The sequence below is a fragment of the Papaver somniferum genome, chromosome 1 (assembly GCF_003573695.1).
Source record: "Papaver somniferum cultivar HN1 chromosome 1, ASM357369v1, whole genome shotgun sequence".
NCBI classification, from domain to species: Eukaryota; Viridiplantae; Streptophyta; class Magnoliopsida; order Ranunculales; family Papaveraceae; genus Papaver; species Papaver somniferum.
Window position 1 is genome coordinate 153729793 of NC_039358.1, and position 27843 is coordinate 153757635.

Consider the following 27843-nt stretch of genomic DNA (forward strand, 5'->3'; position numbering starts at 1 on the left):
GTTACGGAAATTCAACTGAGTTTGGAAGGTATGCGTACCCGTTCGCATACTGGCGAACCCCAAACTTAGTCCGGCTACTTAGGTATGTGTGCCTTGTTTGCATACTTGAGTAGGTTATGTTCTAAAATCGGTTTGTTCATGAACTAATATATTTATATAATAAGGAATGCAATCTCTTGCAAACCGTGGCTATAATATTCATGAATTTATTCGAGTGAATCAAAATTGACTTTGATTCAATTGTGTCTTGTATACTTCTATGAGAATATAAACAATTGAACTACTCTAGAACTAGTTTCATTTGAGTCATTTGAACTAGTTATGGTTTAGATGAATATGGTTGATATGAAAGTTTTCATATGGCTAACTTCGGTTAACTATTGTTGAGCCAACAAGGTGTATGCGTTTAGGTACGGTTACTCATATCTAAATGATGTCACTTTTCATTTTTGTGTAACAAGCTAAGTTCGATCTAACAGTTGAAAGATATTAGCTAGAGCCTAATCAGGTTTTTATCTAACGGTAAATATTGAATGCTTTGTTACCGAGGTAACATGGATTGCAAACCCTAATTTGAAGACTATATAAGGGAGAACTCTAGCAACTGGGAAACCTAATCCCCACACCTCCTGTGTGATATTAGTTGCGACTAGAGTCGATTTTCCTTTAACCTTAGGTTTTTCTAAAATCGAGTAGGTTAACTACTTGAAGACTTCATTGGGATTGTGAAGCCAGATCGAATTATTTTCTTTGTAGTTGCGTGTTCTGATCTTGATGTTTTCTATCGTGATTGAGTACTATCTTCTCTAAGATTTGCTCGAGATTTAATCACCGATAGGCAAGATAAAAAGTAGTCACAAACATCTTCGTCTCATCGTTTGTGATTCCACAATATCTTGTTTCACTACCATGCGATTAAGATTATTGTGAGGTGATTGATATTACTAGGCTGTTCTTCGGGAATATAAGTCTGGTGTGTCAATTGGTTCCTATTCACCTTGGTTTATTAAAAAAAGTAACACAACTCATAGGTATATCTATGGGAGACAGATTTATCTATTCAATAGACTTTTCTGTATGAGACAGATTGGTTTATAAAGTCTTCGACTTTGGGTCGTAGCAACTCTTAGTTGTGGATGAGATCAGCTAAGGGAATCAAGTGCGCATAATCCGGCGTGGTTCTAGAGGCGTAATGAACGCGACTATACCTTGATCAGTGTGAGACTGGTTAGGATCAACTACATTCTAGTCTGAAGTTAACTTGGAGTAGGCTAGTGTCTGTAGCGGCTTAATACAAGGCGGTTTTCAAATATGGACTAGGTCCCGTGGTTTTTCTGCATTTGCCGTTTCCTCGTTAACAAAATTTCTGGTGTCTGTGTTATTTTTTTCGCATTATATTTGTTTATATAATTGAAATATCACAGGTTGTGTGCAAGTTCAATCAATTGTGAATCCAACCCTTGGTTGTTGATTATATTGATTGACACTTGGATATTGGTTTTTGATACGGTCCAAGTTATTTCTTATATTCAATCGGGCTCGCAAATTCGTATTTGTTTGATTGCGGATTGATTTGAGAAATAGAGATATAACTCTTGGATATATTTTTCTTAAGATTGAGTCTGACTGTCTAGTTGATTCTCTTGAAAGTATATTGGAGTTAGTCCATACAGATTTCTAAGAGGAATATTGGGTGTGGTTGTTAGACCCCCGCTTTTTCAGTTGGCATCATAGTAGGCAAACACGCTAAGACCTCATAAGTATACATTTGAAGCAATCTGATTTTTATGGACGAGTTTATCTCTAGTAACGTACAAGTTCATAAATTACCAGATAATTTTCAAAGTTTGGATTCCCCTGAGAAAATTGTCACATCTAGGTCAATAACTAAACATTCTCTTAATGTAGAACCTGTTGATTTCTGGGAAACTCGCCTAGAAGAACAGTTGGATGAACTTTCTGATGAAGGCGATTCAGATATTGATAGAGATGTTAATGAGGAAGTCTCAGAGTATGTTAAGCTTTTGAATTCATTGGGAAAGAAAAAGATGACAACTTCTCATGTCACACCTTTTCTGACTAATCTCTGTCGTACAAACAAGAAATTGAGAAGATGTTATGCAGGTACTTATGTTTCGAATCGTTCTAACGAATTGATCCTCAAGGATTCTGAGGAAAACCTACGTATGAAGTCACTTGAATGTGATAATATTTATCAAAAGTACTTTCTGTTGGAAGAGAAACTTGCAGAATCTGAAGCAAGGATTAACTATCAACAAAATAGTTTTGATGACAGAGAAAGTGCTTGTCTTGTTCGAGAAAAATTCCTTGAGGCTGATTTAACTCCTACTCTTGATAAAATGAAGATGTTGGAAAATGACTTGAAAAAGTTCAATACTAGTTCAAGAAAATTAACCACAATGATAGGAGCAAGTAAAAATCATCATGATACACGAGGATTGGGATATAAGGGAATGAATGCTCCAAGTATTAGCAAAGAGGTAAAATTTGTCAAGGCTAGTGATTCTCCTCAACAAAAGGTTTCTACTGATGGAAAAAGTGAAATACCTTCACCGGAATTTAAGGTTCGAAAGAGCAAAGTATATCAACCTCCAAAGTCATCACGTACTGATCAAGGTAAGAACATTCCTTATGTTTGCCACTATTGCGGAAATAAAGGTCACCTGGAAAAGAGATGTCGGTTCCGTATAAGGAATGAGACACTTCATGATATTCTTGTTTGGGCATCACAATAAGTTGTGATACCAAGATCATATGTTAAGGCTAATCTTCTTAACGTTACAGGTTGTAACTGTCCAACCTTTAGGCAAAGGAATCAGTGTTGTGATAAACCTAGATTTGCCTATAAACGTCATAAGAAGCCTTTTCAAAATCATAATGATTATCAAAAGGATAAATTTGTAAAGACGAAGACAATATCCGATGCTCCAAAATGGAGAAAGACTAACTTGCAAAAGAATAGTCAATCCAATTCTGTTTCGAGAATTCCAGAAGAGAGTAATGGGAAAAAGGGTCAGGTTATTTCTAAACACACTCAGAAGTGGATACCAAAGAAAGTTAATGATGCTTTGAGTGTGAAAAGAAATGATCTCCCATAAAATTCCATGACTATGGAGAAGGAAGTATCCATGATGTTGGAACTTAAAAAGTTCTTTGGAAAGATGGATTTAAATGTGAAAGACTCTAAAAGCGATCTCTTTCATGATAATCCAAAAGTGAAATAGAATAAGCCAAAAACTATAGATGGTGAAAATTTCATAGTTACGGAAAAGTCTATTTCAGTCACTTGTGGTGAGCAAGACTTTGTTCACCTCAACACAACTTTATTGTGTTGTAAGTGCATCCACACCAAGGAATGCCCTGTTATGTATACGGTGAGGGAAGCACGAGAATTGGGGAGAACGAATTATGTTTGGTAAGGCTGTAGAATTCGATTGGATTCCTCTAAAAATATATGTCTATAAACTTGAGCAAGATTTATGTTTTTATTATTTGCTTAGAGTACTTATAATTATCCATGTACCTTGCTTATCGTTCATTTCTACCTAACTTGATATGTGTTTAAGGTTCTTAAATGTTTAGGGTTGAAAATATTAGTTCAGGATGTTTGGAATTCATGGTACACATACCAGGTATGCATACCATCATTTAAAATCAAAATCTAGGTATTTTAGTTCGCAAAACCGTTTGCATACTGCTCCTGGTCACGAAAATTCGTTTGCAAACCGGTATGCATACTGGCTTGTAGACGTCGATATTCAGTAAACTTGTTTTGGCCGTAACTTCTTCATCCGAACTCGGAATGACCTTATTCGTTTTGCATTCTCTTCCTATTTGAATTATCTTTAAAATAAAGATTAGAACTCTTGAATTTGGATGAGTTAAGATTGGTATTTGTCCTAACTCTTGGTAAGTTACGTCAGGTGGTCCAGCTAGTAGATCGAATTCAGGCCTTTGGGAACTGACTCTGAAAGTAGAGGATCCTAGTTAACTTAGTTGGGAAATGCTGGACCCATTCAGTGATTTTGGCACTGGACGTTCCAAAAATGGGTACTCTCAGGTCGGGTGATTTTTGAGTGTTTTGCTCCGTGTCGTCGCACTTGGACTTGGGCACTTGGATTCTTTGAGTACTTATCTTCTAAAATCATTTGTAGTTTTTGGAAGATGATTTTTGCAGTATTAATCTTTATTGGTTTTATATATTGCGAAAAGAAAATAAAATGTTATGGGATATGTGTGTTTACGTCCGTGAACTATGATTGTTCCATATATGTCAAAAGTTAAGCCTATTGTGTCATTATGCAAATATTGATAGAAGATAGGATGAACTTTTGATTACAAAGATTAAGTCTATGATATCTTTATGCAAATATTGATAAAAAAAATAGAATGAATCTTTGAATATTCCGCAGTATTTTCCCTGATTCACTTCTATGTGAAAGTATTGTGCGGCTCCGTAAGTTCTCTTATGTTGAGCATTTTTGATTAAATTAATCATGGGTTCTCTTGTGGTTAATTTAATTGAGTTTTTTGGATACAAATTCATGTTTCATGTAATTTGTTAATGTCCAAAGAAATCATTTTTGTCTTGTAAAAGTAAGGCCGCTCTTGTTGTTCTCTCGGGAATGACATTTTATGGGGGAGAGTTCTTATTTGAACATGTGCTTAATTGCCAAATCTTTGTGGGAAGTGCGTTTGTGGAATATTGTAGAAGTTTTCTTGTATCTCTATTAACTCCTTGATGAATGCATTTAGTTTCGACTATATGATTGCATCTAAACAAAGTTGATATGTTCTCTTTTAGTCATGAAGTTCCTCTATGAGAATTTCATTATGATCCCACTAGTTTTCGTACCTTTGCCAATTTTTACTGACAAAAAGGGGGAGAATTAATGTGTAGTTCACACTACAAATACATATGGTTTACGGATCATTATATAAGGGGGAGTGGTTTTCATGTGAGATGAAGTATTGACTAAGGGGGAGTGATACATATCACCATAGTATTGTTGCAAAAGTTGTGATACAATTGGACTTTGATGATGTGTAATAATACTATGACGATATATAACAATACGAAAACATCTTGTTTTTATATATTGTTATAGCTACGGATCTTCAACAACTATGATGCTGAGTTACACACGTACAGAATCACTGGAGTACTTGGAAGTGACGAAGATTTCGAGTAATGTTGAAGAACCAAGGAAATCAAGCATTTGTATGAGAAGCTACAAAGCATTATGTATTGATAGTTTTGTCACTAAAATTGACAAAGGGGGAGATTGTTAGAGTAATGCTCGATCGAACTCACAAGCGTTGCTATCTCAAGCTTGTTTGTCAACTTTAGTTGCCAAAACTATAAGTCTTGATTTCTAGTCTACTTATACCTAAGTCTCGGATTAGGATAGTAAGTGTAGTTGAGCATTAGACTTCACGACGTTCATCGATTGAAGACGAATAACTACTAAGGGGAGCTTATGGAACTTCATCAATAAAAGGTATGTAGAGACTTGAACTCATATATCACTCAAAGGTCTATCTACTCTATCTCATATATAAGACAAAAATCATATAGCTATATAGACTTCAATTATACACATTTGATATTTCGAGCTGAGTTTAACTCGCTTACACATTTCTCGAAATATGTGTTTGTAAGCTTTCGCTTTAACCAAGTTCATCTTATATTCTTGACGAAAGTCAAAATATGATCATATGAAAATCGCCTTGTAACACCTTACATGATTTGTGTGAGACAGTCATTTTATGTAGACTCGGAATGTTTCGTATTGATCACTCGATCACTTGAAAATTGGTTTGAAGCTAATAGTTTGTGTGAGACAGCTATTGTCGTTTTCTAAGAATGTTTCAATGATTGAAATGGGAGTTTGGAACAAACAACCATGATTGGATATAACACAATATGTGTACTTGTATGCTAACTGTTGCATGTTATTTCAAGTCTGGAAACCATAGTATGCATACCCGTATGCGTACTGGTTGGTTAATGAAAGTCCGGGAACTTAGTATGCATACCGGTATCCGTACTGGCGTGAGATTCAAGTTCTGGAAATTCAACTGAGTTTGGAAGGTATGCGTACCCGTTAGCATACTGGCGAACCCAAACTTAGTCCGGTCACTTACGTATGCGTATCCGTTTGCATAATTGAGCAGGTTTTGTTCTAAAAAAGGTTTGTTCATGCACTAATACATTTATATTATAAGGAATGTAATCTCTTGCAAACCGTGGCTATAATGTTCATGAATTGATTCGAGTGAATCAAAATCGACTTTGCTTCAATTGTGTGTTTTATACTTCTATGTGAATATAAACAATTGAACAACTCTATAACTAGTTTCATTTTGAGTCATATGAACTAGTTATGGTTAAGATGAATATGGATGATATGAAAGTATTCATATGGCTAACTTAGGCTAACTATTGTTGAGCCAACAAGGTGTACACTTTTATGTACGGTTACCCATATCTAAATGAAATCACTTTTCATTTTTGTGCAATAAGCTAAGTTCGATCTAACGGTTGAAAGGTATTAGCTTGAGTCTAATCAGATTTTCATCTAACGGTGAATATTGAATGCTTTGTTACCAAGTTAACATTGATTGCAAACCCTGATTTGAAGACTATATAAGGGAGAACTCTAGCAACTAGGAAACCTAATCCCCACACCTCATGTGTGATACTAGTTGTGACTAGAGTCGATTCTATTTTAATCTTAGGTTTTTCCAAAACCCAGTAGGTTAACGACTTGAAGAATTTCAATGGGATTGTGAATCCAGACCCAAATATTTTATTTGTAGTTGCGTGTTCTGATCTTACTGTTTTCTATCGTGATTGAGTACTATTTTCTCTAAAATTTGCTCGATATTTAATATCCGATAGGCAAGATGAAAATTAATCGCAAACATCTTCGTTTCATCTTTTGTGATTCCACAATATCTTGTTTCGCTACCATACGATTAAGATTATTGTGAGGTGATTGATATTACTAGGATGTTCTTCGGGAATATGTCTGGTGTATCAATTGGTTCATGTTCACCTTGATTTATTAAAAGACGGAACAAAACTCATAGGTATATCTATGGGAGACATATTTATCTATTCAATAGACTTTTCTATGTGAAACAGATTGGTTTATCAAGTTTTCGACTTTGGATCGTAGCAACTCTTAGTTGTGGGTGAGATCAGCTAAGGGAATCAAGTGCGCAGAATTCGGAGTGGTTCTAGAGGCGTATGGAACGCGACTGTACCTTTATCAGTGTGAGATTGGTTAGGGCTCAACTACATTCCAGTGCGAAGTTAACTTGGAGTAGGCTAGTGTCTGTAGCGGCTTAATACAGTATGGTGTTCAAATCTGGACTAGGTCCTAGGGTTTTTCTGCATTTGCGGTTTCCTCGTTAACAAAATTTCTGGTGTGTGTGTTATTTCTTTTCCGCATTATATTTGTTTATATAATTTAAATATCACAGGTTGTGCGTAAGTTCAATCGATTGTGAATCCAACCCTTGGTTGTTGATTATATTGATTGACACTTGGCTATTGGTTTTTGATACCGTCCAAGTTATTTCTTATATTCAATCGGGCTCGCAAATTCCTATTTGTTTGATTGCGGATTGAATTGAGAAATAGAGATATAACTCTTGGATATACTTTTCTTAAGATTGAGCCTGACTGTCTAGTTGATTCTCTTGAAAGTATATTGGAGTTAGTCCATACAGATTGCTAAGTGAAATATTGGGTGTGGTTGTTAGACCCCCGTTTTTCAGTAACCGTACCTAAACATGTATGTTGAGTTGGCTCAATAATAGTTAACCGAAGTTAGACATATGAACACTTTTGTGTTAACCAAATTCATCTAACGCTTCCAGATCAAATGATTATTAAATGAATCTAATTGTATTACTCATAAAGTTGTTCAATTGTTTATATTCTCATAGAAGTATACAAGACACAATTGAAACAAAATCGGATTTGATTCAGCATAATCAATTCATGAATATTAAGCCACACTTTGCAAAGATTACATTACTTAGTATATAAATGTATTTGTTCATGAGTAAAATCATACTTAACCGTTTAGAACTTAAACCAACTTAGTTTGCAAACGGGTACACAAACTTAAGTTCCGGACATTGGTCTTGTCCGACAGTTCGCAAACAGGCATTCATACTGTCGTACCGAACCGAAACTCAGGTTAAACCATTTGCAAATGAGTGTTCAAACTTGGTTCCCGGACTTTGACAGTAAAAACCGTTCGCATACTGGTATGCATACTTGGTTCCCGGACCTGAATCACACTGTAACAGTTTGCATACTGGTATGCATACTGTGCTATATCCAGACAATGGTTATTTGTTCTAAACTCTCATTTCAATCATTGAAACATCCTTAGAAGACGACAATAGCTGTCTCACATAAACTATTAGCTTATAAGTAATTTTCAAGTGATCGAACGATCAGTACGAAACATTCCGAGTCTACATCAAATGGTTATCTCACACAAATCATGTAAGATGTTTCGAGGCAATTTTGACATGATCATCATTTTACTCACTATTTGGTTTCCAACAAGTAAATCATTTCCAACTAAACTCGTCAAGAATAATGTTGAACGTAGTTAAAGCAAAAAGCTTTCCAACACATATTTCGAGAAAGATAAGCGAGTTAAACTCAGCTCGAAATATCAAATGTGTATAATATAAAATCTATATAACTATATGACAGTCTCAATCGGAGATAGAATAGAATATACTTCTGAGTGATAGATAAGTTTTAGTCTCCACATACCTTTTGTTGATGAAGTTCCTCCAAGCTCTCCTCAGTAGATTTTCGTCTTCAATCGATGAACGTCGTGAAGTCTAAAGTTCAACTACACATTCTATCCTAATCCAATACATAGCTATAAGTAGACTAGAAATCAAGTCTTATAGTGATCACCTAAACTTTTAAAACAAGCTTGAGACAGCAATGCTTGCGAGTTCGACCGAGCAGTGCTCTAACAATCTGCCCCTTTGTCAATTTTAATGACAAAACTATCAATACATATGGATTACAAAATAAATAAATTTTGTAGATTCTCATCCAACATGCTTTATTTCCTTGATTCTTCAACATTCCTTGAATTCTTCGTCACTCCAAGTACTCCAGTGATTTTGAACCTGTTCAACTCAGGATCATTGTTGTTGAAGCTCTGCAGCCATTACAATAAGAAAACAGACGCGCTCAATTATTGTTATACAATGTCATAGTATTGTTACACATCATCAAAGTTCAATTGTATCACAACTTTGACAATAATACTACGATGATATGTATCACTCCCCCTTTAGTCAATACTTCATCTCACAATGATAACCACTCCTCCTTACATAATGATCTGTAAACCATATGTATGTACTGTGAACTATAAAATAGTTCCCCCCCCCCCCCTTTTGTCAATACAAATTGGCAAAGGTGCAAAAATTAACGGGATCATAATGAAATTCTCATAGAGACACTTCATGACTAAAAGAGAACATATCAACTTTGTTCGATGATTTCACATAGCCGAAACTTAGTTTATTTATCAAGGAGTTTATAAATATACAAGATAACTCCTACAATATTCCACAACCGCACTCCCCACAAAGATTTGGCAATTAAGCATATAAATTAAGAACTCTCCCCCATAAAATGTCATTACCGAAAGAAAACAAGAGCGACCTTACTTTTACGAGAAAAGAAGGACTTCTTTGGACATTAACAAATCACATGAAACATGAATTTGTATCCAGTAAACTTGAATAAATTAACCACAAGAGAACCTTAATGATTAATTTAATCGGAAATGCTTAACATAAGAAAACTTACGGAGCCATACAATACTTTCACATAGAAGTGGATCAGGGAAAGATCAATACTGCGGAATATACAAAAGTTCATTCAATCTTTTATCAATATTTGCATAAAGAAATAATAGACTTAACTTTTGTCATATATTCAGCTAAACTTCTTATGGATTTAACACATTTAGCAATTTAATTAAAAGATAATATCATTCAAGGCTAAAATACCATTAAAGTTATTACAACCATTAAAAATAACAGTTTTAATAAGTTCGACATAAGAAGTTCAACAGAAAATACCAGAAACAGCGTTATAAAAACATAACAAAATTATTTAATTCAAACTCTCATAAAGATCCCTAGCAATTTCATCAAACTTCTCAATCAGATCAGGATGAGTTTCAGAAGCATAATCCAACTGCTCTTTCAAGCACTCAACCTCTTGTCGAAGATGGATAATCTCAGTATTTGAGACTGTTGAAGTTCTTGTTGAGGTTCTAGTTGAAGTTTTCTTCATATTTTCGATGCTTGCCATGGTTAAGACTTTTGGCCCTCCAAGATCGGTTCCAAAAGCAACGACGCCGAAATGACAACAAATCCTTGAAATGAGACAAGGAAAGCCTGGAGTCTTCTTCGAAGTCTGTTTTACACTTATCATCTGAGGAATGACAAGACTACATAAATCAATGTCTCTCCCTTCAACAATGTAACAGACCAATTCAGCAAGAGACCTGGTCCATAACATTTTGTCAATTGTACTCGGAATCATGTTTGCCTCAACCAGTTTTCCAGCAACTTTGAGAAACAATTAAACACCATGAACATCAATCATGCCATCTTTCTAGGAAACGTCTTTGTTAAGAAGACGGTTTGACAACACGTTTGGAGACAACCTTTCATGCTCAGGAGGTGGGAATTGAAAGTTACCAACCCGGGTCAAGTTCAAGAGCTCAGCAATAACTTGACGATTCACCAAAAAGATTCCATTCCCTACAATGGTCTTGAACGTGCAATTAATAGAGTCTGGTTCATGTAAATTTGCATAAAACTGGGCAGTCATTTCAACATGAGCAGTTCGCATAGGTTGATGAATTATGCCTCACACAATACCTCTAAAAAACCTAGAGAGATGTTCTACACTAATTTTTGAAGGATCATAGTATCTTTCCATAATAGGCAATTTCTTACTATATTCCAAAGGGAAAATTAGGCTAAGGCCCAACCCATGGATAATCCATAATATGAGGCCCTTAATCAAAAGAAATTTAAATCTAGGCCCCGAGTTATTAAAGGACATCCATACCCTTTTATATATTGTCAAGCCCATAATTAAATAAAATTTAAATTTAGGCCCAAAATTATTAAATCTAGGACCAAAATTATTGAATCTTGACCCAAAATTATTAAAATACAGTATGAATGTGTAAACAGAAGTTACACATGCATATGTCATGCGTATCCAGAAGTTACACATCCTTATGCCATGTGTAATGCAAAGTTACACATCAAAAAATAGACATCAAAAAGAACGCATACAAAAAATACATGTATTACTTTAATATTCATTTACAATAATTTCTTAGCATGTGTAACTAGAAGTTACACACGCATCTGTCTAGTGTAATTGAGAGTTACATATGAATCTATCTAGTGTAATTGAGAGTTACACATGCGTCTGATTTGTGCTTTTATGAAGTTTAAGTCTTTGCCTTTCCTTCTTGTCTTCCTCCCTCCAAAATGCTTGCATATCTGCAACGAAAAAAACATCCATGGATTAGGTTGGATGAACAAAAAGTAAAAATAAATAAAAATATTATAGAATAAATTGTAAGGAAAAATTATAGAACAAAGATCACAGAAAATACACATGATAACCTATCTTAGCATGTGTAACTGGGAGTTACACATGCATCCGTCATGCGTAATCATCAGTTACACATCCATATAGATGTGTATGCATAAGTTACACATCCGTCATGAGATCGGTTTCTTCACAACACAATAAAGAAACTTGAAAGCAAGTGAATGTATCTTGAGTCAGAGCCCTCATTCTGCATCCAGGTATGAGTAAAAAGCTATAATATACGCAAAAAATGACAGAATAGGGTCAATGCATAAAACAACATATCAATGTTTTCAAGGTATATGCTACTTCATACTAGCAAGCATTTGTAACACCACTCATAACTTCATAGCACAAAATTAAACATTCCAAACAATCTTCTAGTTAAAGTGAGACATGAAATAGTTTACGGTCTGTCCTCTATAACTTGATTGTTTACGGTAATAAGTATATCATGGTAAAGAAGATGAGTTAGTGTCAATTAAGCAGAAGTAGTTACCTTCGATAGGAGCCGTAATTTGTGCTTCAATACAAGCGAGAGTTGTCAACAGCAGAAGCACCACCACCACCAGAGAGGTAGTATTACTAGTATTGTTGTTATAATAATAATCAACACCTGCATATTGAGACACCAATCCAAAAAATCAATTGATCTTCATATTCTTCTCTATCATCTCAAGTCTTACTTAATCATACCTCTTAACTCATCTGCTCAGAGAGGGTAACCTATGAAAAGATGGATAAATCAATTTATGCATGGAAAGACTGACTAGTATTCCAGTATCAGACCAGAAAATAAAAAAAATATGAATGCATGATATGAGATATACAAATCTAAAGTTTCAACACCCATGTTGCAACTAGTTCAGGCCTATATGCAACTAATAAACTGAATTACGTATCATTTCGGGTTTACTCAAACTTTTACACATATAATTAGCACATGTACTAGCAGTTACACATTCAGTTAGCATGTGTAACTCGCAGTTACACATCCAATTGGCATGTGTAACTAGTAGCTACACGACTTTAGAATCTGGTCTTGGAGCTAATCTACTATATGCAATTAGCTTGCGTACCCATAAAGTATGAAAGCGTTCAAACTTCAAAAGCTAACAGTTCCTACAAAAGAATACAATTATGTATATTTCATTCTGCTGTCCATACACTACTTTCACTATGGACTTGCTATGGACTTAAACTGGTTAACATAGTTCCACTAGTTAGTCCTACTTTTACTTAAACAAACCATTTACATTACTTACCTATATGCAGAGATATATAGGGGCATCTGGATTTGCTCGCAGTGGCATTAACTTATCACCTCGATCATCATTGACAACAATCCGATCAAATCTGTTGTTTCAGGAACAATTGCTCTAAATTCTCAATCACTAACTGAACCTGAATCATTCAAAGTGGCATTATTATACAAGATTACAAGTAACTACTTAGGTTTAATCATACACAATACTACTACTTGTGAAAGGCCTACTAATTTGGTAACTGCTTGTGTAAATACTATATGTAAGTAAAATCTATGTAACCTGAAGTTACACATTCAATCGGAATGTGTAACTAGAAATTACCAATCTAATTAGCTTGTGTAACTAGAAATTACACATCAAATTAGCTTGTGTAACTAGAAGTTACACATCTAATTAGCATGTGTATCTATAAGCTTCACATACTTTTGCATACCAATAAATGCAAAAGTAAAATCAAACACAATCAGCTAAAATTCCCAATACAAATTTAATAGATGTATTATGTTACAAAATCAGCAAATTCAAATCTCCATGAAAAAACCATGTGTACGTGATTTCATCTCCAACAAACATATGTCAACTAAGAAGAAAGAAGTCAATACCTTTGGACGATCTCGGGATCTTCATAATTCAATGACATGGAAAACACACAATAATGCAACCAAATGTCTAGATTAGGTCACGGATGCAACTGCCCGCTCATACACCTCTACGACTTAATAGACAGGGGACAAGCATTCCTCATGGTCTGTGTACTTCTTCCAGTAACCGTAACACAAGGGGAATTCTGCCAATATGAAGATTAAAGTTCATTGATCCATAAGAAAAACTAGCAAAAAAGGAGAGGTGACTGCCAAGAAATTCCCGGTCATAAAATAATACAGTTAACCTTGCAAGTGAATGAGAATCTCTTAACTAAGATATCACTGCTTTAGCAAAAAGACGTTTTTAACACCATGCTTGTTGTGCTCAAGGCATTCCAGGTTAGGTAACTTATGACGACGACGAACATTTTAAGCAACAAAAATAAAGTTATGTCAGCCTAACATTATTATGTAACATTCGAGAATAAAGTTATGTCAGCCTAGCACATTATTATGTAACATTCGAAACTTAGGAAATTTATATGCTAAGATGCGAGATTTCAGCCAACAAGATCAGCAAGGATAGATAGAGCTATTTTGGACTCTAATTCGTATGTGTAACTGGGAATTACACGTGTGTATATCATGTGTAACTAAAAGTTACACAAGCATTTAACATGTGTAATTACGAGTTACACATGCATATAACTAGTGTATAATTGGAAGTTATGCATCTGACTGGTAATATTACAACTTACACATGCACATATTGCACGGAATCAAAGATATGTCAGCCTAATCTTTAAACATATCTTGTGGGGATTCGGGATACCATTATTGTACTACCTCCAGGTACATCACCGCCACTGACTCCAAATCCTAATCCAAACTCGCTCCAATGCCATCATCCTCCAAAACATCGACAAGATATGTTAACTAATTTTCATTTTGTTATCAACAAAGTTTTATCTTTGGATAGTTAAAAATTGTGCAATATTCAAAGAAAAATTTGTGTCATAGAGAACGATCAAAAGCTTACCTGCAACATATTATCATCATATTGGTTTCATCACCTTAGGTCAACTTCTTATGCCTCTCTAAATCTCAGAGATCTGCACATTTTATGCTAAATCTATCAACTAGTAACCACCTTTAACAAATTTTTTGAATCCCAACACGACAACTATACAAAACAATAAATGAGCCAGCATATTCACTGGCTTAACTAATATAAATAGAACATTGCATATCAAATTTAAAGAGTTTCTATGGACAGTACATAATTATGTACACAAGCATACTATCTAAAAGGTAACATAATAATACTAGCTTTGCGGCTTCAAAAATATAACATTAACGTCTTCACAGTCTAACACCGAGCCAGCACAACTAAATTGGTTCAGTCACATCATTTTCCTGACAACCTAAATTTATTCATTTTATCATGTGTAGTTAGGAGTTACACATGCATCTGACTTGTGTAACTCTTGGTTACACATGCATATAACATGTGTAATTAAGAGCTACACATGCATGTAAACTAAATGGTCACGACAATACATAAACATGAACACTGCGAAAGATGAAATTAAGCAATGATATTTAAACGAGACGTCTACCTTAAGGTTTGGAATGATCTCCATATCAAGTGTGTTAGCTTCCACGAGCCTTCCAATAGCATTCAAATTCACCCACCTGGATACGAGATAGGTGTTAATGTCGCATTATAGACAGCAATCCAGAGGTATCAATCAATAAGAGTGCAAAGTCATTTCAAAAATTAAAATTGAAGATTTAAGACAGGATACAGAAAGCAAAGTAGAAATGAGGCAGGTCACGAGATTTACCGGAGAGACGACAACACCGACAAAACGTGTCACCAGAAATCCACAACCATAGGTAGTCAAGATGTGATCCCTTTTTCAGAAATTCAGAAATTCCAACATTTACAGAGTAACCTAAACATTGGCAGCATGACATCGGAAATAAAGTACCTAACTATAAACAAATAACTCAGATATAGCCAGTGAGAAACAACCAATAATTTTACCTCAAGAGCAAAACATTGGCAGCAGGGCATCTGAAATGAAGTACCAATAATAATCTTCATCAGTTGACTTCTATTTTCTTCTCTGGTTTCTTTCATATATGTCAACACAGATGAACCTGGTGATAAGAATGAATCAGAGCTCTCTCATTTCTCAGGAAAATACAACAATTAAGGAATCAAACTCTTTTGTAATTCAAGTCTGTTTTCTGTTGGTTCATCTATAGACATAAAATCAAAACTAATTGGAATCATTTCATTGAAGCTATAATAATAATTTCAGAAGTTCCAGGTTAGAGCAAAATTTGAGAGTAACTCAAACTTGAAAAGGTTAGATGGATAATGGAGATTTAGATGTTCTCATTACTAATTTGAAGTTGGATTTTTAATCAGGATAGGGGATCGAGAGATCGATCAAATCTCAATCTCGAACCCTAATTTATTTATTTTTGCATAATTTCTTCTAAATTTTCTTTTGTATCAGAACAAAGATTAAAGAGAGAAATCACAAATATAGACTCCAATTGTAAATTGAATCAAAAAATTGATTAGAAATTAGATTTTATAGTCGTAAATCTGATTTTTCGGAACAAAATTATCACTCTGATCAAAGAGAAAACAGAGGTTAGGAGAAAAACTTATCTCATTTCTTAGATCTGATGATGAAATTGTAGTGGTTCAATCGTAATCTTCTGATTCTCCTCTTAGATTGATATTTCTTCTTACAGAACCAAGATCGGAGGTGTTCGAACTATGATTGATTTCTGAACTATGATCCATTTTCTTCTTACGTTTAGGATTTGTTGGAATTTTAAGATCTTCGACTATGATTGATTTTTATGAAATCTCCATTGAATCAAATCGATTCGAAAGGTGAAAAATAAATCTCAGAAAACCCTAAAAAAAAAATTCTCTGCAACCGAGAGAGAGACAAGAGAGAGAAAGAAAATGAAGAAATGAAAGTGTTTTCTGATTTTCTTCTAGTTCACAAACTGTAATTATTAGAGCATTGCTCGGTCGAACTCGCAAGCGTTGCTATCTCAATCTTGTTTGTCAAGTTTAGTTGTCAAAACTATAAGTCTTGATTTCTAGTCTACTTATATACTTTCACTAATTGTAGTGATTATGACGCAAAGTCCCTAGAATTTGTTTGTCTCTTGAAACCTCCAGAGATGAATAAAAATACATTATTCTAAATCATGACATGATTTTTATAAAACTGTGAGCGATTCACGAAACTACTATCAGGTGAGCAATTCACATCATTTTCACTCTGTGAGCCACTCCCACTAGGTGAACATTTCTTGGTTTTTGTGCATACACTGACAAATCACAGAATCCAAACAAACAACATTTTATCAAAAATTGTTTACCTCTAACAATTGCTGAAAATCAAAATTTGATTTTACATAAATTTTACTGTGTGAACATTCACTGATTTTTCAAAAATTGGACAGACGTCCATTCTGCAATTGTGAAAACTCACATACAGACATTATTTCACCATGTATAATTGTCTACTTTCAGAAGTTGTTCAAAATCAAAACATTGATTTTAAAAAAATATATTTTAACGTGAAACTCACATAAATTTGAATATATATATATATATATATATATATATATATATATATATATATTGCTCCCTCGCGCGAGCATCTGACTTTGAAACGAGTATATTTTAAAAAATTTATGAAAGCTCGCATATCGGAAATAAAAAATTTCATGAAAGCTCATAAACAAAAATTTTGTTACTAACAGACGCACGTCTATTCTTTTTTTTTTTTTTTAAAAACTTTTTTCTCGTACAAGCATCCACCTTTGAAACGAGAGTTTATTCCATTTTGTGAAATCTCACAAAAAAATTTTAAAAAAAAAATCTCTCTTATGCTAGGGATCATTGTTTGTTTCTTAAACTAATGAACGAACGTTTGTTCATAAAACAAGGATTTATCTTTTGGGCCTGGCCTGCAAACGCTAAAACCGACCAAAACTGAACGTCTCACCATCTAAATCAGCAGTGCCTCATCTCTCCGTGTCTAAGGGATGACGCTCTATCATACTATCAGGGTCTTTACCTGAGCATTTGCTCGTACATGACGCTATTGGAGCAAATCGAGGATTCTGAAAATACCTTTGTACGATTGAGTTCAACTACTTATCTCGTCGACTGGAAAATCACCATCTAATGCTTACTGCGGAACATGACTGTCCCTCACTAAGCAGGGGACTTAATGTTGATGGTGGATTTTCGACAAAGGCCAAAATCGTAAAATCATGATACTGCATGTTTCTGACCCTGCTTCAGGAATGCATGTGACGATTCATATTTTACGATTTGTGAACCATTTCACGAGCTCTGATCGAGTTCCTCTCAGATCCATGATGAATATGATTCTCGAAAGGCCTCCCACTAGCTAAGCGTTCCATGCTGCGCATTTCATCATGAGCCTTTATGTAGAATAACATGATTGGGTGGTCCTCCTACATAATTGTTTGTTGAGAGGGCTTAACGCCTTCAGGACGTCGGCGACACTCGTTGTTCCCTGACTACATAGAGAGACCCACCTCTACATAGAAGAATGATTGGGTGGTCCTCCTACATAATTGTTTGTTGAGAGGGAAAAAACGCCTTCAGGACGTCGGCGACACTCGTTGTTCCCTGACTATGTAGAGAGACCGTGTATAGATTCAGGCGGCTCTCTTACATAATTATTTGTTGAGGGGGCTAAACGCGGTCAGGGCATTAACAACGCTGCACGTTGATTCCCTGACTATACACCTTTCAGAACGAGTATGATGCTTCGCTATCTCATATCTCGATTCTACAATAGATTAATTCTATCGTGACATTCACCACTGAATTCCTAGAAAATAATCTATTTTATCCCATTACTTCGATTTCGTGATCGAATCCACGGCTGATCTCATGGAATGGTAATAGATAATTTTATTACTTCGATTTTATGGTCGGTCCCCAACGCCTCTTCCTTTTATTTTCTTATTTTATTTATTTTCATGAACTCATGAAAACTCCTTCATTCAAGCAACTTTCCTTGTTTGAGCAAAACTCACGGTTTCTCCATATTTTCACGGTTTCATGAAAAATAATAAAATAAGGAAAGGTGTTGCGGGACCGGGCTACCTAGCCGGGCGGCCATGCCCTAGCCGTGGACGGTCCCACACCTTGCAATCCCTTGTTTTCATAATTATTATTTCCCTCATCTTATGAAACTCCTCTGTTTGAGCAAAAATCATGGTTTCTTCATATTTTCTCAAATATTGCCCAAACCATGAAAAAGCCAAAAAGTCAAATGATCACGTCACCGACTAGGCTATTCACGAAAAATATTAAGATATTGTTATTATTTTAATGTTCTCGAAATATTGATAGAATGAGCAAATCCTACTTGCTCGTTCGAGCAAAATCAAGAATTTCAGTCAAAGATCGAACTCTTCTGAAAATCCAAGATATTGCTCAAACGCACACCAGGAAACACCAAAAATCTCATGACTGGGACACAGACATTGTGGTGACACGGGCATGCTTCCTTGACCGATCAAGGCCGTCCCTAAGGCTTGCAAGGAGCCGGTCCCACACATTCTTATAATTCTGACCTAATTTGCTCAATTTCTCATATTGGGTCCAAACTCTTTCCAACTAACTTGGAATTTGCTCAATCGACCATCAGCTGGTCCCACACCACCAATGGCCGGTTCTATTCCCCCTTGGTGGGTCCCTCACTTCTCCATAAATTAGGTTTTATCACCTAATGCTCAGACATGCACTATTTTAATAAATGATGAAACCGGCATTTTATCATCATTCTTTCACCAACCGGTCAACTAAGGACCCCTATGCACGCTCACTCGAGCACTTGGGCACCACATGGTCGTCCATCATCTGATGTGGTCGGTCCCTCCCTCACTCACGACCTATTTTCAACAATCATCAATTGACGAACAATTGATCAAAAATTAGGATTTCGAACAAACGCTCCACAAGTCATCATTCTGAGCAAGTTCAAACACTAATAAATTTATGTTGATCCAGTAATAAACATTCAGATTAATTATATAATATTTGGTTGTCTGCCAATATTTTAATTGATATTTTATTGGGTCATGTTACCAATAAATAATTCTTCGAATTGAGTAATACTTGCTCAGTTGCTCGAATATTGATCCAACTATCAATATTCAGTAATTTATCAGTAATTCGTCGAATTGAGCAATACTTGCTCAGTTGCTCAAATAGTATCCAACTATCAATATTCAGCAATTCGTCAAATTGAGCAATACTTGCTCAGTTGCTCGAATATTGATCCAACTATCAATATTCAGCAATTCGTCGAATTGAGCAATATTTGCTCAGTTGCTCGAATATTGATCCAACTATCAATATTCAGTAATTCATCGAATCGATGCTCAGTTGCTCGAATTTACAATATTTTCTCAGATGAGAAATATCTAAGAACTGTACGTCTAACATGTTCAATCCATGAATCATCGAGCATTATTCAATCATGCTCAATTCAACAGAACCTAGACTCATTTTCTAATACACGTCTGCTTTGCAGACTCCACAATGAGAAATGTGAGTAAGTCGTGTAAACGGTTGAAGGAGTTAGCAAAGTAGTGGGTGGACAGTTAACCAAGTCTCCGCACGACATGAAACTGGTTTTACCATGATATCCCACTTTCCCACTCTTTCACTCATGAAACCGTCATACTTACTGGGATCAATGTGTTCGCTATTTTGACAATATAAATAAGTTATGAATTGATGACTGAAATAATCATCAATCGTATACACACAAGTCTCGATCAAACTTATTTATACATATTTGCAGAAACCTCCAACACATCCACAATCCTCGATCATCATTGATCCCAAAAAATTCTCAGCTTCCCTCCTACAGATCAACCCATCTTCCTCTTTGCGACCGAATTGACTCTGGAACGACCATTGACTTGGTTAAGGACGGAGTCCTATAGATTGATCTCTCGAATCTAAGCACTCCATTTGCAGTGCATCTGTGTGAGGTTGAACAGTTTGCTCGGTTGAGGAGTCTCGGCAACACGTCCGTCTCTTCAATTCCCTGAAAAACCAGCAAATCGTTTTTCTCCATCTACAGATTGGCGACCACAGTGGGAGATTAATCTCTCGGTTGCAATATTAAACTTTCATAAAATGGTTTATCTTAGGTCAGGTTCAATTACATATCCTAACACAAACAACGCTAACACTAGCAACAATGGTGGGACTCCAGACCTGGAGAAGGTCGATAGAGAGTATCTTCTACAGATTTAATAAAATCAGTCATGGGAAAAAATTCTGAGTACCCGGGATCTGGTGGTGCGTTTAATAAAGACTTATTGTCCATAGAGTCGGATTGCTACAAACAAAAACTTGTGAGGTCTTTAACGTCTTTGCCTGCTCTGATACCAATTGAAAAAGCGGGGGTCTAACAACCACACCCAATATTTCGTTCGACAATCTGTATGTACTAACTCCAATGTAATTCCAAGAGAATTAATTAGACAGGCATACTCAATCAATAAAAACATCCAAGAGTTATATCTCTGTTTTTTAATGTAATCATCAAATCAAACAGATAGAATCTGTGAGCCTAATTATTATGAGAAACAACTTGAACGGTACCAAAGACCAATGTTTAAGTGTACATCAATTTCAATCAACAACCAAAGGTTGGATTTACCAATTGATTGAACTACGCACTACCTGAGATATTTCAATTATATAAACAAATATAATGCGAGAAAGAAATAACACAAACACCAGAAATTTTGTTAACGAGGAAACTGCAAATGCAGAAAAACCCCAGGACCTAGTCCATATTTGAACACCAGAATGTATTAAGCCGCTACAGACACTAGCCTACTACAAGTTAACTTCAGACTGGAATTTAGTTGATCCCTAACCAATTCTCACACCGATTAAGGTACAGTCGTATTCCTTACGTCTCTGAATCCCAGCAGGACCCTACGCACTTGATTCCCTTAGAAGATCTCACCTACAACTAAGAGTTGCTACGACCCAAAGTCGAAGACTTGATAAAAAAATATGTCTCCCACAGATTAGTCTATTCTGATAGATAAATATATCTCCCACAGAAATACCTATGATCTTTTGTTTCGTCTTTTGATAAATCAAGGTGAACATGAACTAATTGATAATCCGGTCTTATATTTCCTAAGAACAACTAGAAATACCAATTGGCAATAACTTAACTATATGGTAGTAGTGTTAGAGAATTGCTCGGTCGAAATCGCATGCGTTTCTATCTCAAGCATGTTTGTCAATGTTAGTGATCAAAACTATAAGTCTTGATTTCTAGTCTACTATAGCTAAGGTCTCGGACTAGGATAGAAAGTTTAGCTGAGCTCAAGAACTCCATGGCAATCATCATACAAGACGAAGGACTACTCAAGGAACCGGTGGATCTTCATCGACTAAAAGGTATGTGGAGACTTGAACTTATCTATCACTCAAAAGTCTATTTACCTCCTATCTTGAGACAAACATCGTTTTGCTATATAAACTTAGATTATACACATTTGCTATTTCGAGCCGAGTTTATCTCGCCTATCTATTTCTCGAAATATGTGTTGGTAAGCTTTCGCTTTAGCCAAGTTTATCTTTACCTAGTGACGAAAGTCATGACAAGTTTCAATCACTTTGAAAATTGCTTACTTTGACGAAAAATAGTTTGTGAATAAAAACTATAGAATATCAACGTCCTCTAAGAATGTTTCAATGATTGAAATGAGAGTTTAGATTATATAACCATTGGAGGATATAAGCATTGTTTTGGAAACACATATATGTATAAGTCCTTATCCCTTGAACCGAAGTTTGCGAATTTTGTTGATCAAGAGAACCGGAATGGTAGCGTGAGCCAAGTCCACGAACTGGCGGAAGTTCTCGTCCAGAGAAATTCTGCTGGAGTTTGTGAACTCCGTCCGGAACTTAAATCCGCTAACTTGAATAGGTTATATCTAAAAACGATGTTGGTGAACTTATTCTTATATAAACTAAGGAATGTGCAAACCGTGGCTATATAGTTCATGAACCGATTCGAGTGAATCAAATCGTTTTTGCTTCAATTGTGTCTTGTGTAGTTACATAAGATTTCCTTGCAATTGAAAAACTCTCTAACTAGTTCATTTGAGTCACTTGAACTAGTTATGGTGAAGAAGAATATGGTTGATATGAAAGTGATCATATGGCTAACCATTTGGTTGACTATTGTTGAACCAACAAATGTACAAGTTCGGGTACGGTTACTCAAGGCTAGAAACGTGCATTTCAATTGTGTGTAACAACCTAGTTTTCGATATAACGGTTGAAAGATATTAGCTTGAATCTAATCAGGTTTTCATCTAACGGTGAATATTGAATGCTTTGTTACCAAGCTAACATTGATTGCAAACCCTGATTTGAAAGACTATATAAGGAAGAACTCTAGCAACTGGGAAACCTAATCCCCACACCTTCTGTGTGATACTAGTTATGCTAAGCTAGAGTCGATTCTCCTTTAACCTTTGGTTTCTTCTTCTAAACCATGTTAACAACTTAAAGACTTTATTGGGATTGTGAAGCCAGACCGATACTACTTTCTTGTAGTTGTGTGATCTGATCTTGTTGTTTCTATCGTACGAGTACAATTGTAATAATTGGCTTGAGACTGATATCTCTGATAGGCAAGATATAAAAGAAATCACAAGTTTAGAATTGGTTCTTCTGACTTTCAAGAACTATGTGATTGATCAAACCAACATTCAATCACAATCATGGGTTTAACGGTTCTACCAAAACAAGTTTCGGCTCTACCTCCATGTGAGTACTGTGCATAGTCACACTAGCTTTCCAAAATTCGGTTGACTAGGTACTAGGATCGGTTCCCCGCATATATATGGTATCTAACTTATATGTGTTGCACATGTCCATAGGATTGGTTCCTCTTTGCCTAAAAACGTGTTGCACATGTCCATAGGATCGGTTCCCCTTTCTTCTATAAACCTTGTTGAACCCCATACAAGGATCGGTTCCCCTTTGTGATGTGTTGCACCTCTTACTAGGATCGGTTCCCCTTTCCCGTATTTGGTCAGACAAAACACAAACCCGATCATACCATCTCAGGTGATTACTTAAGATCGGTTTCACTAATAAAAGTCATACCAATACATAAGTCAGGCCTTTGTGAATAGTTCTACCAAGAACACAAACAAGTTGTGAGCGGTTATACTCAATCACACATATTGGTTGTTCATAAGATATGCAATGAATAACAAAACCAATAACACCTGGCAATTTCCTTTTCGGTTCACAAACAAGTTTATGAACTTACTTCCTTAGAACACATGTAAACATTGTTCCCTAGGATGAAATCCTCACCTCATATCCATACATAATCACAATATCATTCAAATGATTATGGATACAAAATTTAATGGTAAAGAAATAAACCTCGTATTGTATTCCTTAATACTATGTCTATCTAGAGTTCAAATATGCTTCGCAGTTATGTTTTCAATATGCACGACTTGAAAGATACGTTAGGGAATGAAACAGTTCAAGTCAAATACCACTAACCTCAAGTGGAAGGATGATTGTTGCTGTTGTAGCTCCTTGCTTCTTCACATCTTCAAGACTTCGCAATACTTGTAATGTCTCATATCCTAATACTTTCAAGCTAACCTATACGAAGTTGACTCTAGTACATAATCAAGCGACTCTTAACATGAGTTTTGATTCACTAAAATATGACAACCAAACTTGACATACCAACGCTTGGTGGGTTCAACCGAGCCATGCTCTAACAATCTCCCCCTTTGTCAATTTTAGTGACAAAGCTCTTACATCATATGGATAAACAAATTACAAGAATTCATTACACATCCGCTTGATTCCCGATTCAACAGCACAGTAAAACTGCTTACATTCAATCCTTGAAAATGTCGTTGTTGACATTATAATAACAAAGCTATTACTCCCCCTAAGGAAGATAGGTAGATATTCAATCCGCACGTATTTGTTATACCAATTCATATGACATGTACTCCCCCTTAGTCTGTGCTTTCACTCTTTCGTCTGATAAACGGTCAAGCATCAATGTTCTTTTCCCTAGCGATACCAATCAATATAAAATCAATGCCAGTATCACCTGTTTACTCCATATATTTCTCCCCCTTTTTGTCACAAAAATGACAAAGAAACGAAAAAATAAAGGACAACACGAAAATAATCTTACAAATCTCAAAATAGACTTGCAAACCTGTAGAGTTAGGCATGAGGGTTCCACATATCATGTTCTGATAACCAATATCAAAACCGAAACTACAAGTAGTTTTTGATATGTTATCAAGGAAACAATTGTCCGAAACAATTTTTCCAATTTGGTTTAGCAAACCACAAATCAACTAAGCACTTTAGTCCCTTTGCTAAACCGATTGTCAAAAACAACCGCTTAATTCGATAAGACCAAAATAAAGATAAACTCTATTTTTCTCATCAAGTTCTAATTATCCATAAACTTAGACCTTTCAATTTTAAACAAGACAATTAATAGGTTCGTTAACTAGCATTTCTTGTTAAGGAATTCGATTGGACTTGAATAACCGAAACCTCACTTCGATAAGTCTAACTAAGATCAGAATTAACTTAGTTTCTCTTATCCGGAATCGAATTGGACTAAACAACTCATCCCGTACACTTTTTATTTTGTTAAGCCATAAATCATTCATACAAACCAAAATTAATCAACTTGCATAATTATTCACCTCAACCGGAAGCAATTGAAACAACATAGACATTAAAAGCACCACAATTGCACAGAAATTTTGTAAGCCTAAACAACTGATACCATACAAAAGCAAGATAACAATAGTTTTTCTTAACCGGAACCAATTGAATCACACATCCACACATACACATGGAATAAACATCAATTGTACTGAAATCTTGTTAAGCAAAAGCAACAAATATATATAATATAAACTCAGGCTTTTCTTATATATAGTGATATCTCTTTCCATATATATATATATATGTTTTCTAAAAAATAAAAAAATCTAAAAACTTGAAAGTTTTGTACCACGAACAAATTGACATTCATTCCGCTGGCATGACTCTTGCTTTCTATAGGAGCCATTGAGTTATCCATCTTATCGGAATACTACCAAAAGGAAATCGCTGCATATCATACCGATAACGTGAGATGTTATGTTTATGGAGAGGTATGTATTGCTTCTCAACATTTTTTTTATTATTATTTATATATCGATATCAATTTCCAACATTGCTAAGTGTTGTATGTATTGTTTATAACTTTATATCAGGATCAAAAATACACTGAAATGGTTTTGCTAATTTACGATGGTCGCCATTATGATGCATTAGCTGTATGTCACGCTCTTCATTCTTATTGCTCTTACATAAAGAAGGAAAAAGAACAATATAACTGATAAACATTGTCTTCAAAATATCAAGGATAATTAAATGTCTAAACATATACACAATAGTAACAAAATTGATCACCTTTTTATTTTTCATGATTTCCTAATTCATATGGTGTAATTAAGCAACATTTTTTATACACATATTCTTGGGTTATACGTGATTCTTGATTTTCATGTGTTTGTATGATTAATATATAGATATCCCCGGCTTATGGAGTCTCGGAGGAGTTCGACCAGACAGTATTTCCCGTACAAGAAGATAAGAGCATCGGGCGTGTTCACGAGCTTGCTCTTGACCTCGTCAACGAAGAAGCAAGGTGAACTCAATGTCTTTTCCGTATATTTACTTCCGAACATAATGCTCGATCAAAAAATCGACTATATTTCTATTAACTAATAAAGTAGCCTCTTACACACTTCATCTCCAAATTTAATATATACTGTTGAAAAAATTAAATATTAATATCTCAGATTTTAATTGTTTGTATAATTTATGTTTCGGTAACCTACAAAATTAGGAACGATGGAGATATTGGAAATTGCTCTGTTGATATCATATTTACATGTGTTGTATGCGGGATTGAACTTATCGGACAAAAGGTACATGTAAATATATAGTCATCATAATTTTCGTAAGATTTTCAGTATTCTTAAATGGTAACCCGTGTTACACAATTTGTAGTTGTATTAAACTATAAAACCTAAAGTGAACCAAGAGTTGACGATGAAAAAAAATAATTTTATGTTTATTTTTGAATTATCCCGTGATCGTGGGATTAATCATTGATTAGTGTTTTTTTTTTTATATTACGCAGGAATCTATGCAACATGCTGAAGCTATTAATCATCTTGAATTTGTTGAGAAATTATAGATAAATGTGTGGAGTTTGAGATTGAACATTAAATAAACATTTTTTGTTCAGAATAAAATGTGGATGTAACCGTAATCCATGTAAGGTTTAAGTAATTGAAAGTTAAATTTCGTGCTTATGAAGTCATTACAAGACTCATGCAAGATTATTTTTCTGGCAAACCTAAAATCCTTCCTTTTTATCTGATTAGTCAGATTCTTAATTAGCACGGTTGCATATTGAAAAAATAAAATACATAAAAACTCGCAATGAATGAAGAGAGGCGAAATTCAAAACTTATTATGTAATTTTGATTACTTTTGCAGGCCCATTAAAGTCTGCATTTGAGCATTGGGTTTGTCAATTTTATAGACTCTAAGGGGTTGCACTTACCAAAATAATTAAACGGCGCCAACAATGCCAATAACTAAAAAAAATGAAGATATTCGTAGAATCTAGTTATGTTGATAATGGAAGTCCCTTGGTAAGTATCACGAGTTAGATGTATTGTCATGAGAATCTTAATTGCTTCTACTACCAAATTAATAATCAAATAATATACATCGGAGCTATGTTGTGTAATGCATGAGGAGAGGCGTCAAGCCAGTCGCTTCGTACATCGGCATTTATGCGTGATCAACTGCATAAAAAAGAAAGAATTCTTTTTATGTGAATGGAGAAGCCAGTCGCTTCTTTCTCCTCCCTTTCTCAAAAGAAAAAAAAAACCCTTTGAGATGCCTTGCTCAGATTTGGTACTTTTGGACCAGATCTGAGCAAGAATTCTTTTGTTCTTTCAAAGTTTTTGGTAGTAGGTAATCAATAAGATGTTTTTACATCGTTTCTGGTGTCTTTTGCCATATTTCTTCGCCGTTGTGGGACGATTTTTCTTCGTCGTTGTG

At 35.1% G+C, this 27843-nt stretch overlaps 1 protein-coding gene across 1 annotated transcript; it reads left to right on the top strand.

Annotated features, from left to right (window-relative positions):
* The first annotated feature begins 15278 nt into the window (after nucleotides 1-15278).
* On the top strand, nucleotides 15279-26965 carry LOC113352436 (ubiquitin thioesterase OTU1-like). The gene is made up of 6 exons (XM_026596257.1): nucleotides 15279-15306; nucleotides 25780-25871; nucleotides 25974-26036; nucleotides 26292-26410; nucleotides 26612-26693; nucleotides 26909-26965. Exons 1-6 carry the CDS (start codon nucleotides 15279-15281, stop codon nucleotides 26963-26965), a joined length of 441 nt encoding a protein of 146 aa, XP_026452042.1.
* The last annotated feature ends 878 nt before the right edge of the window (nucleotides 26966-27843 follow it).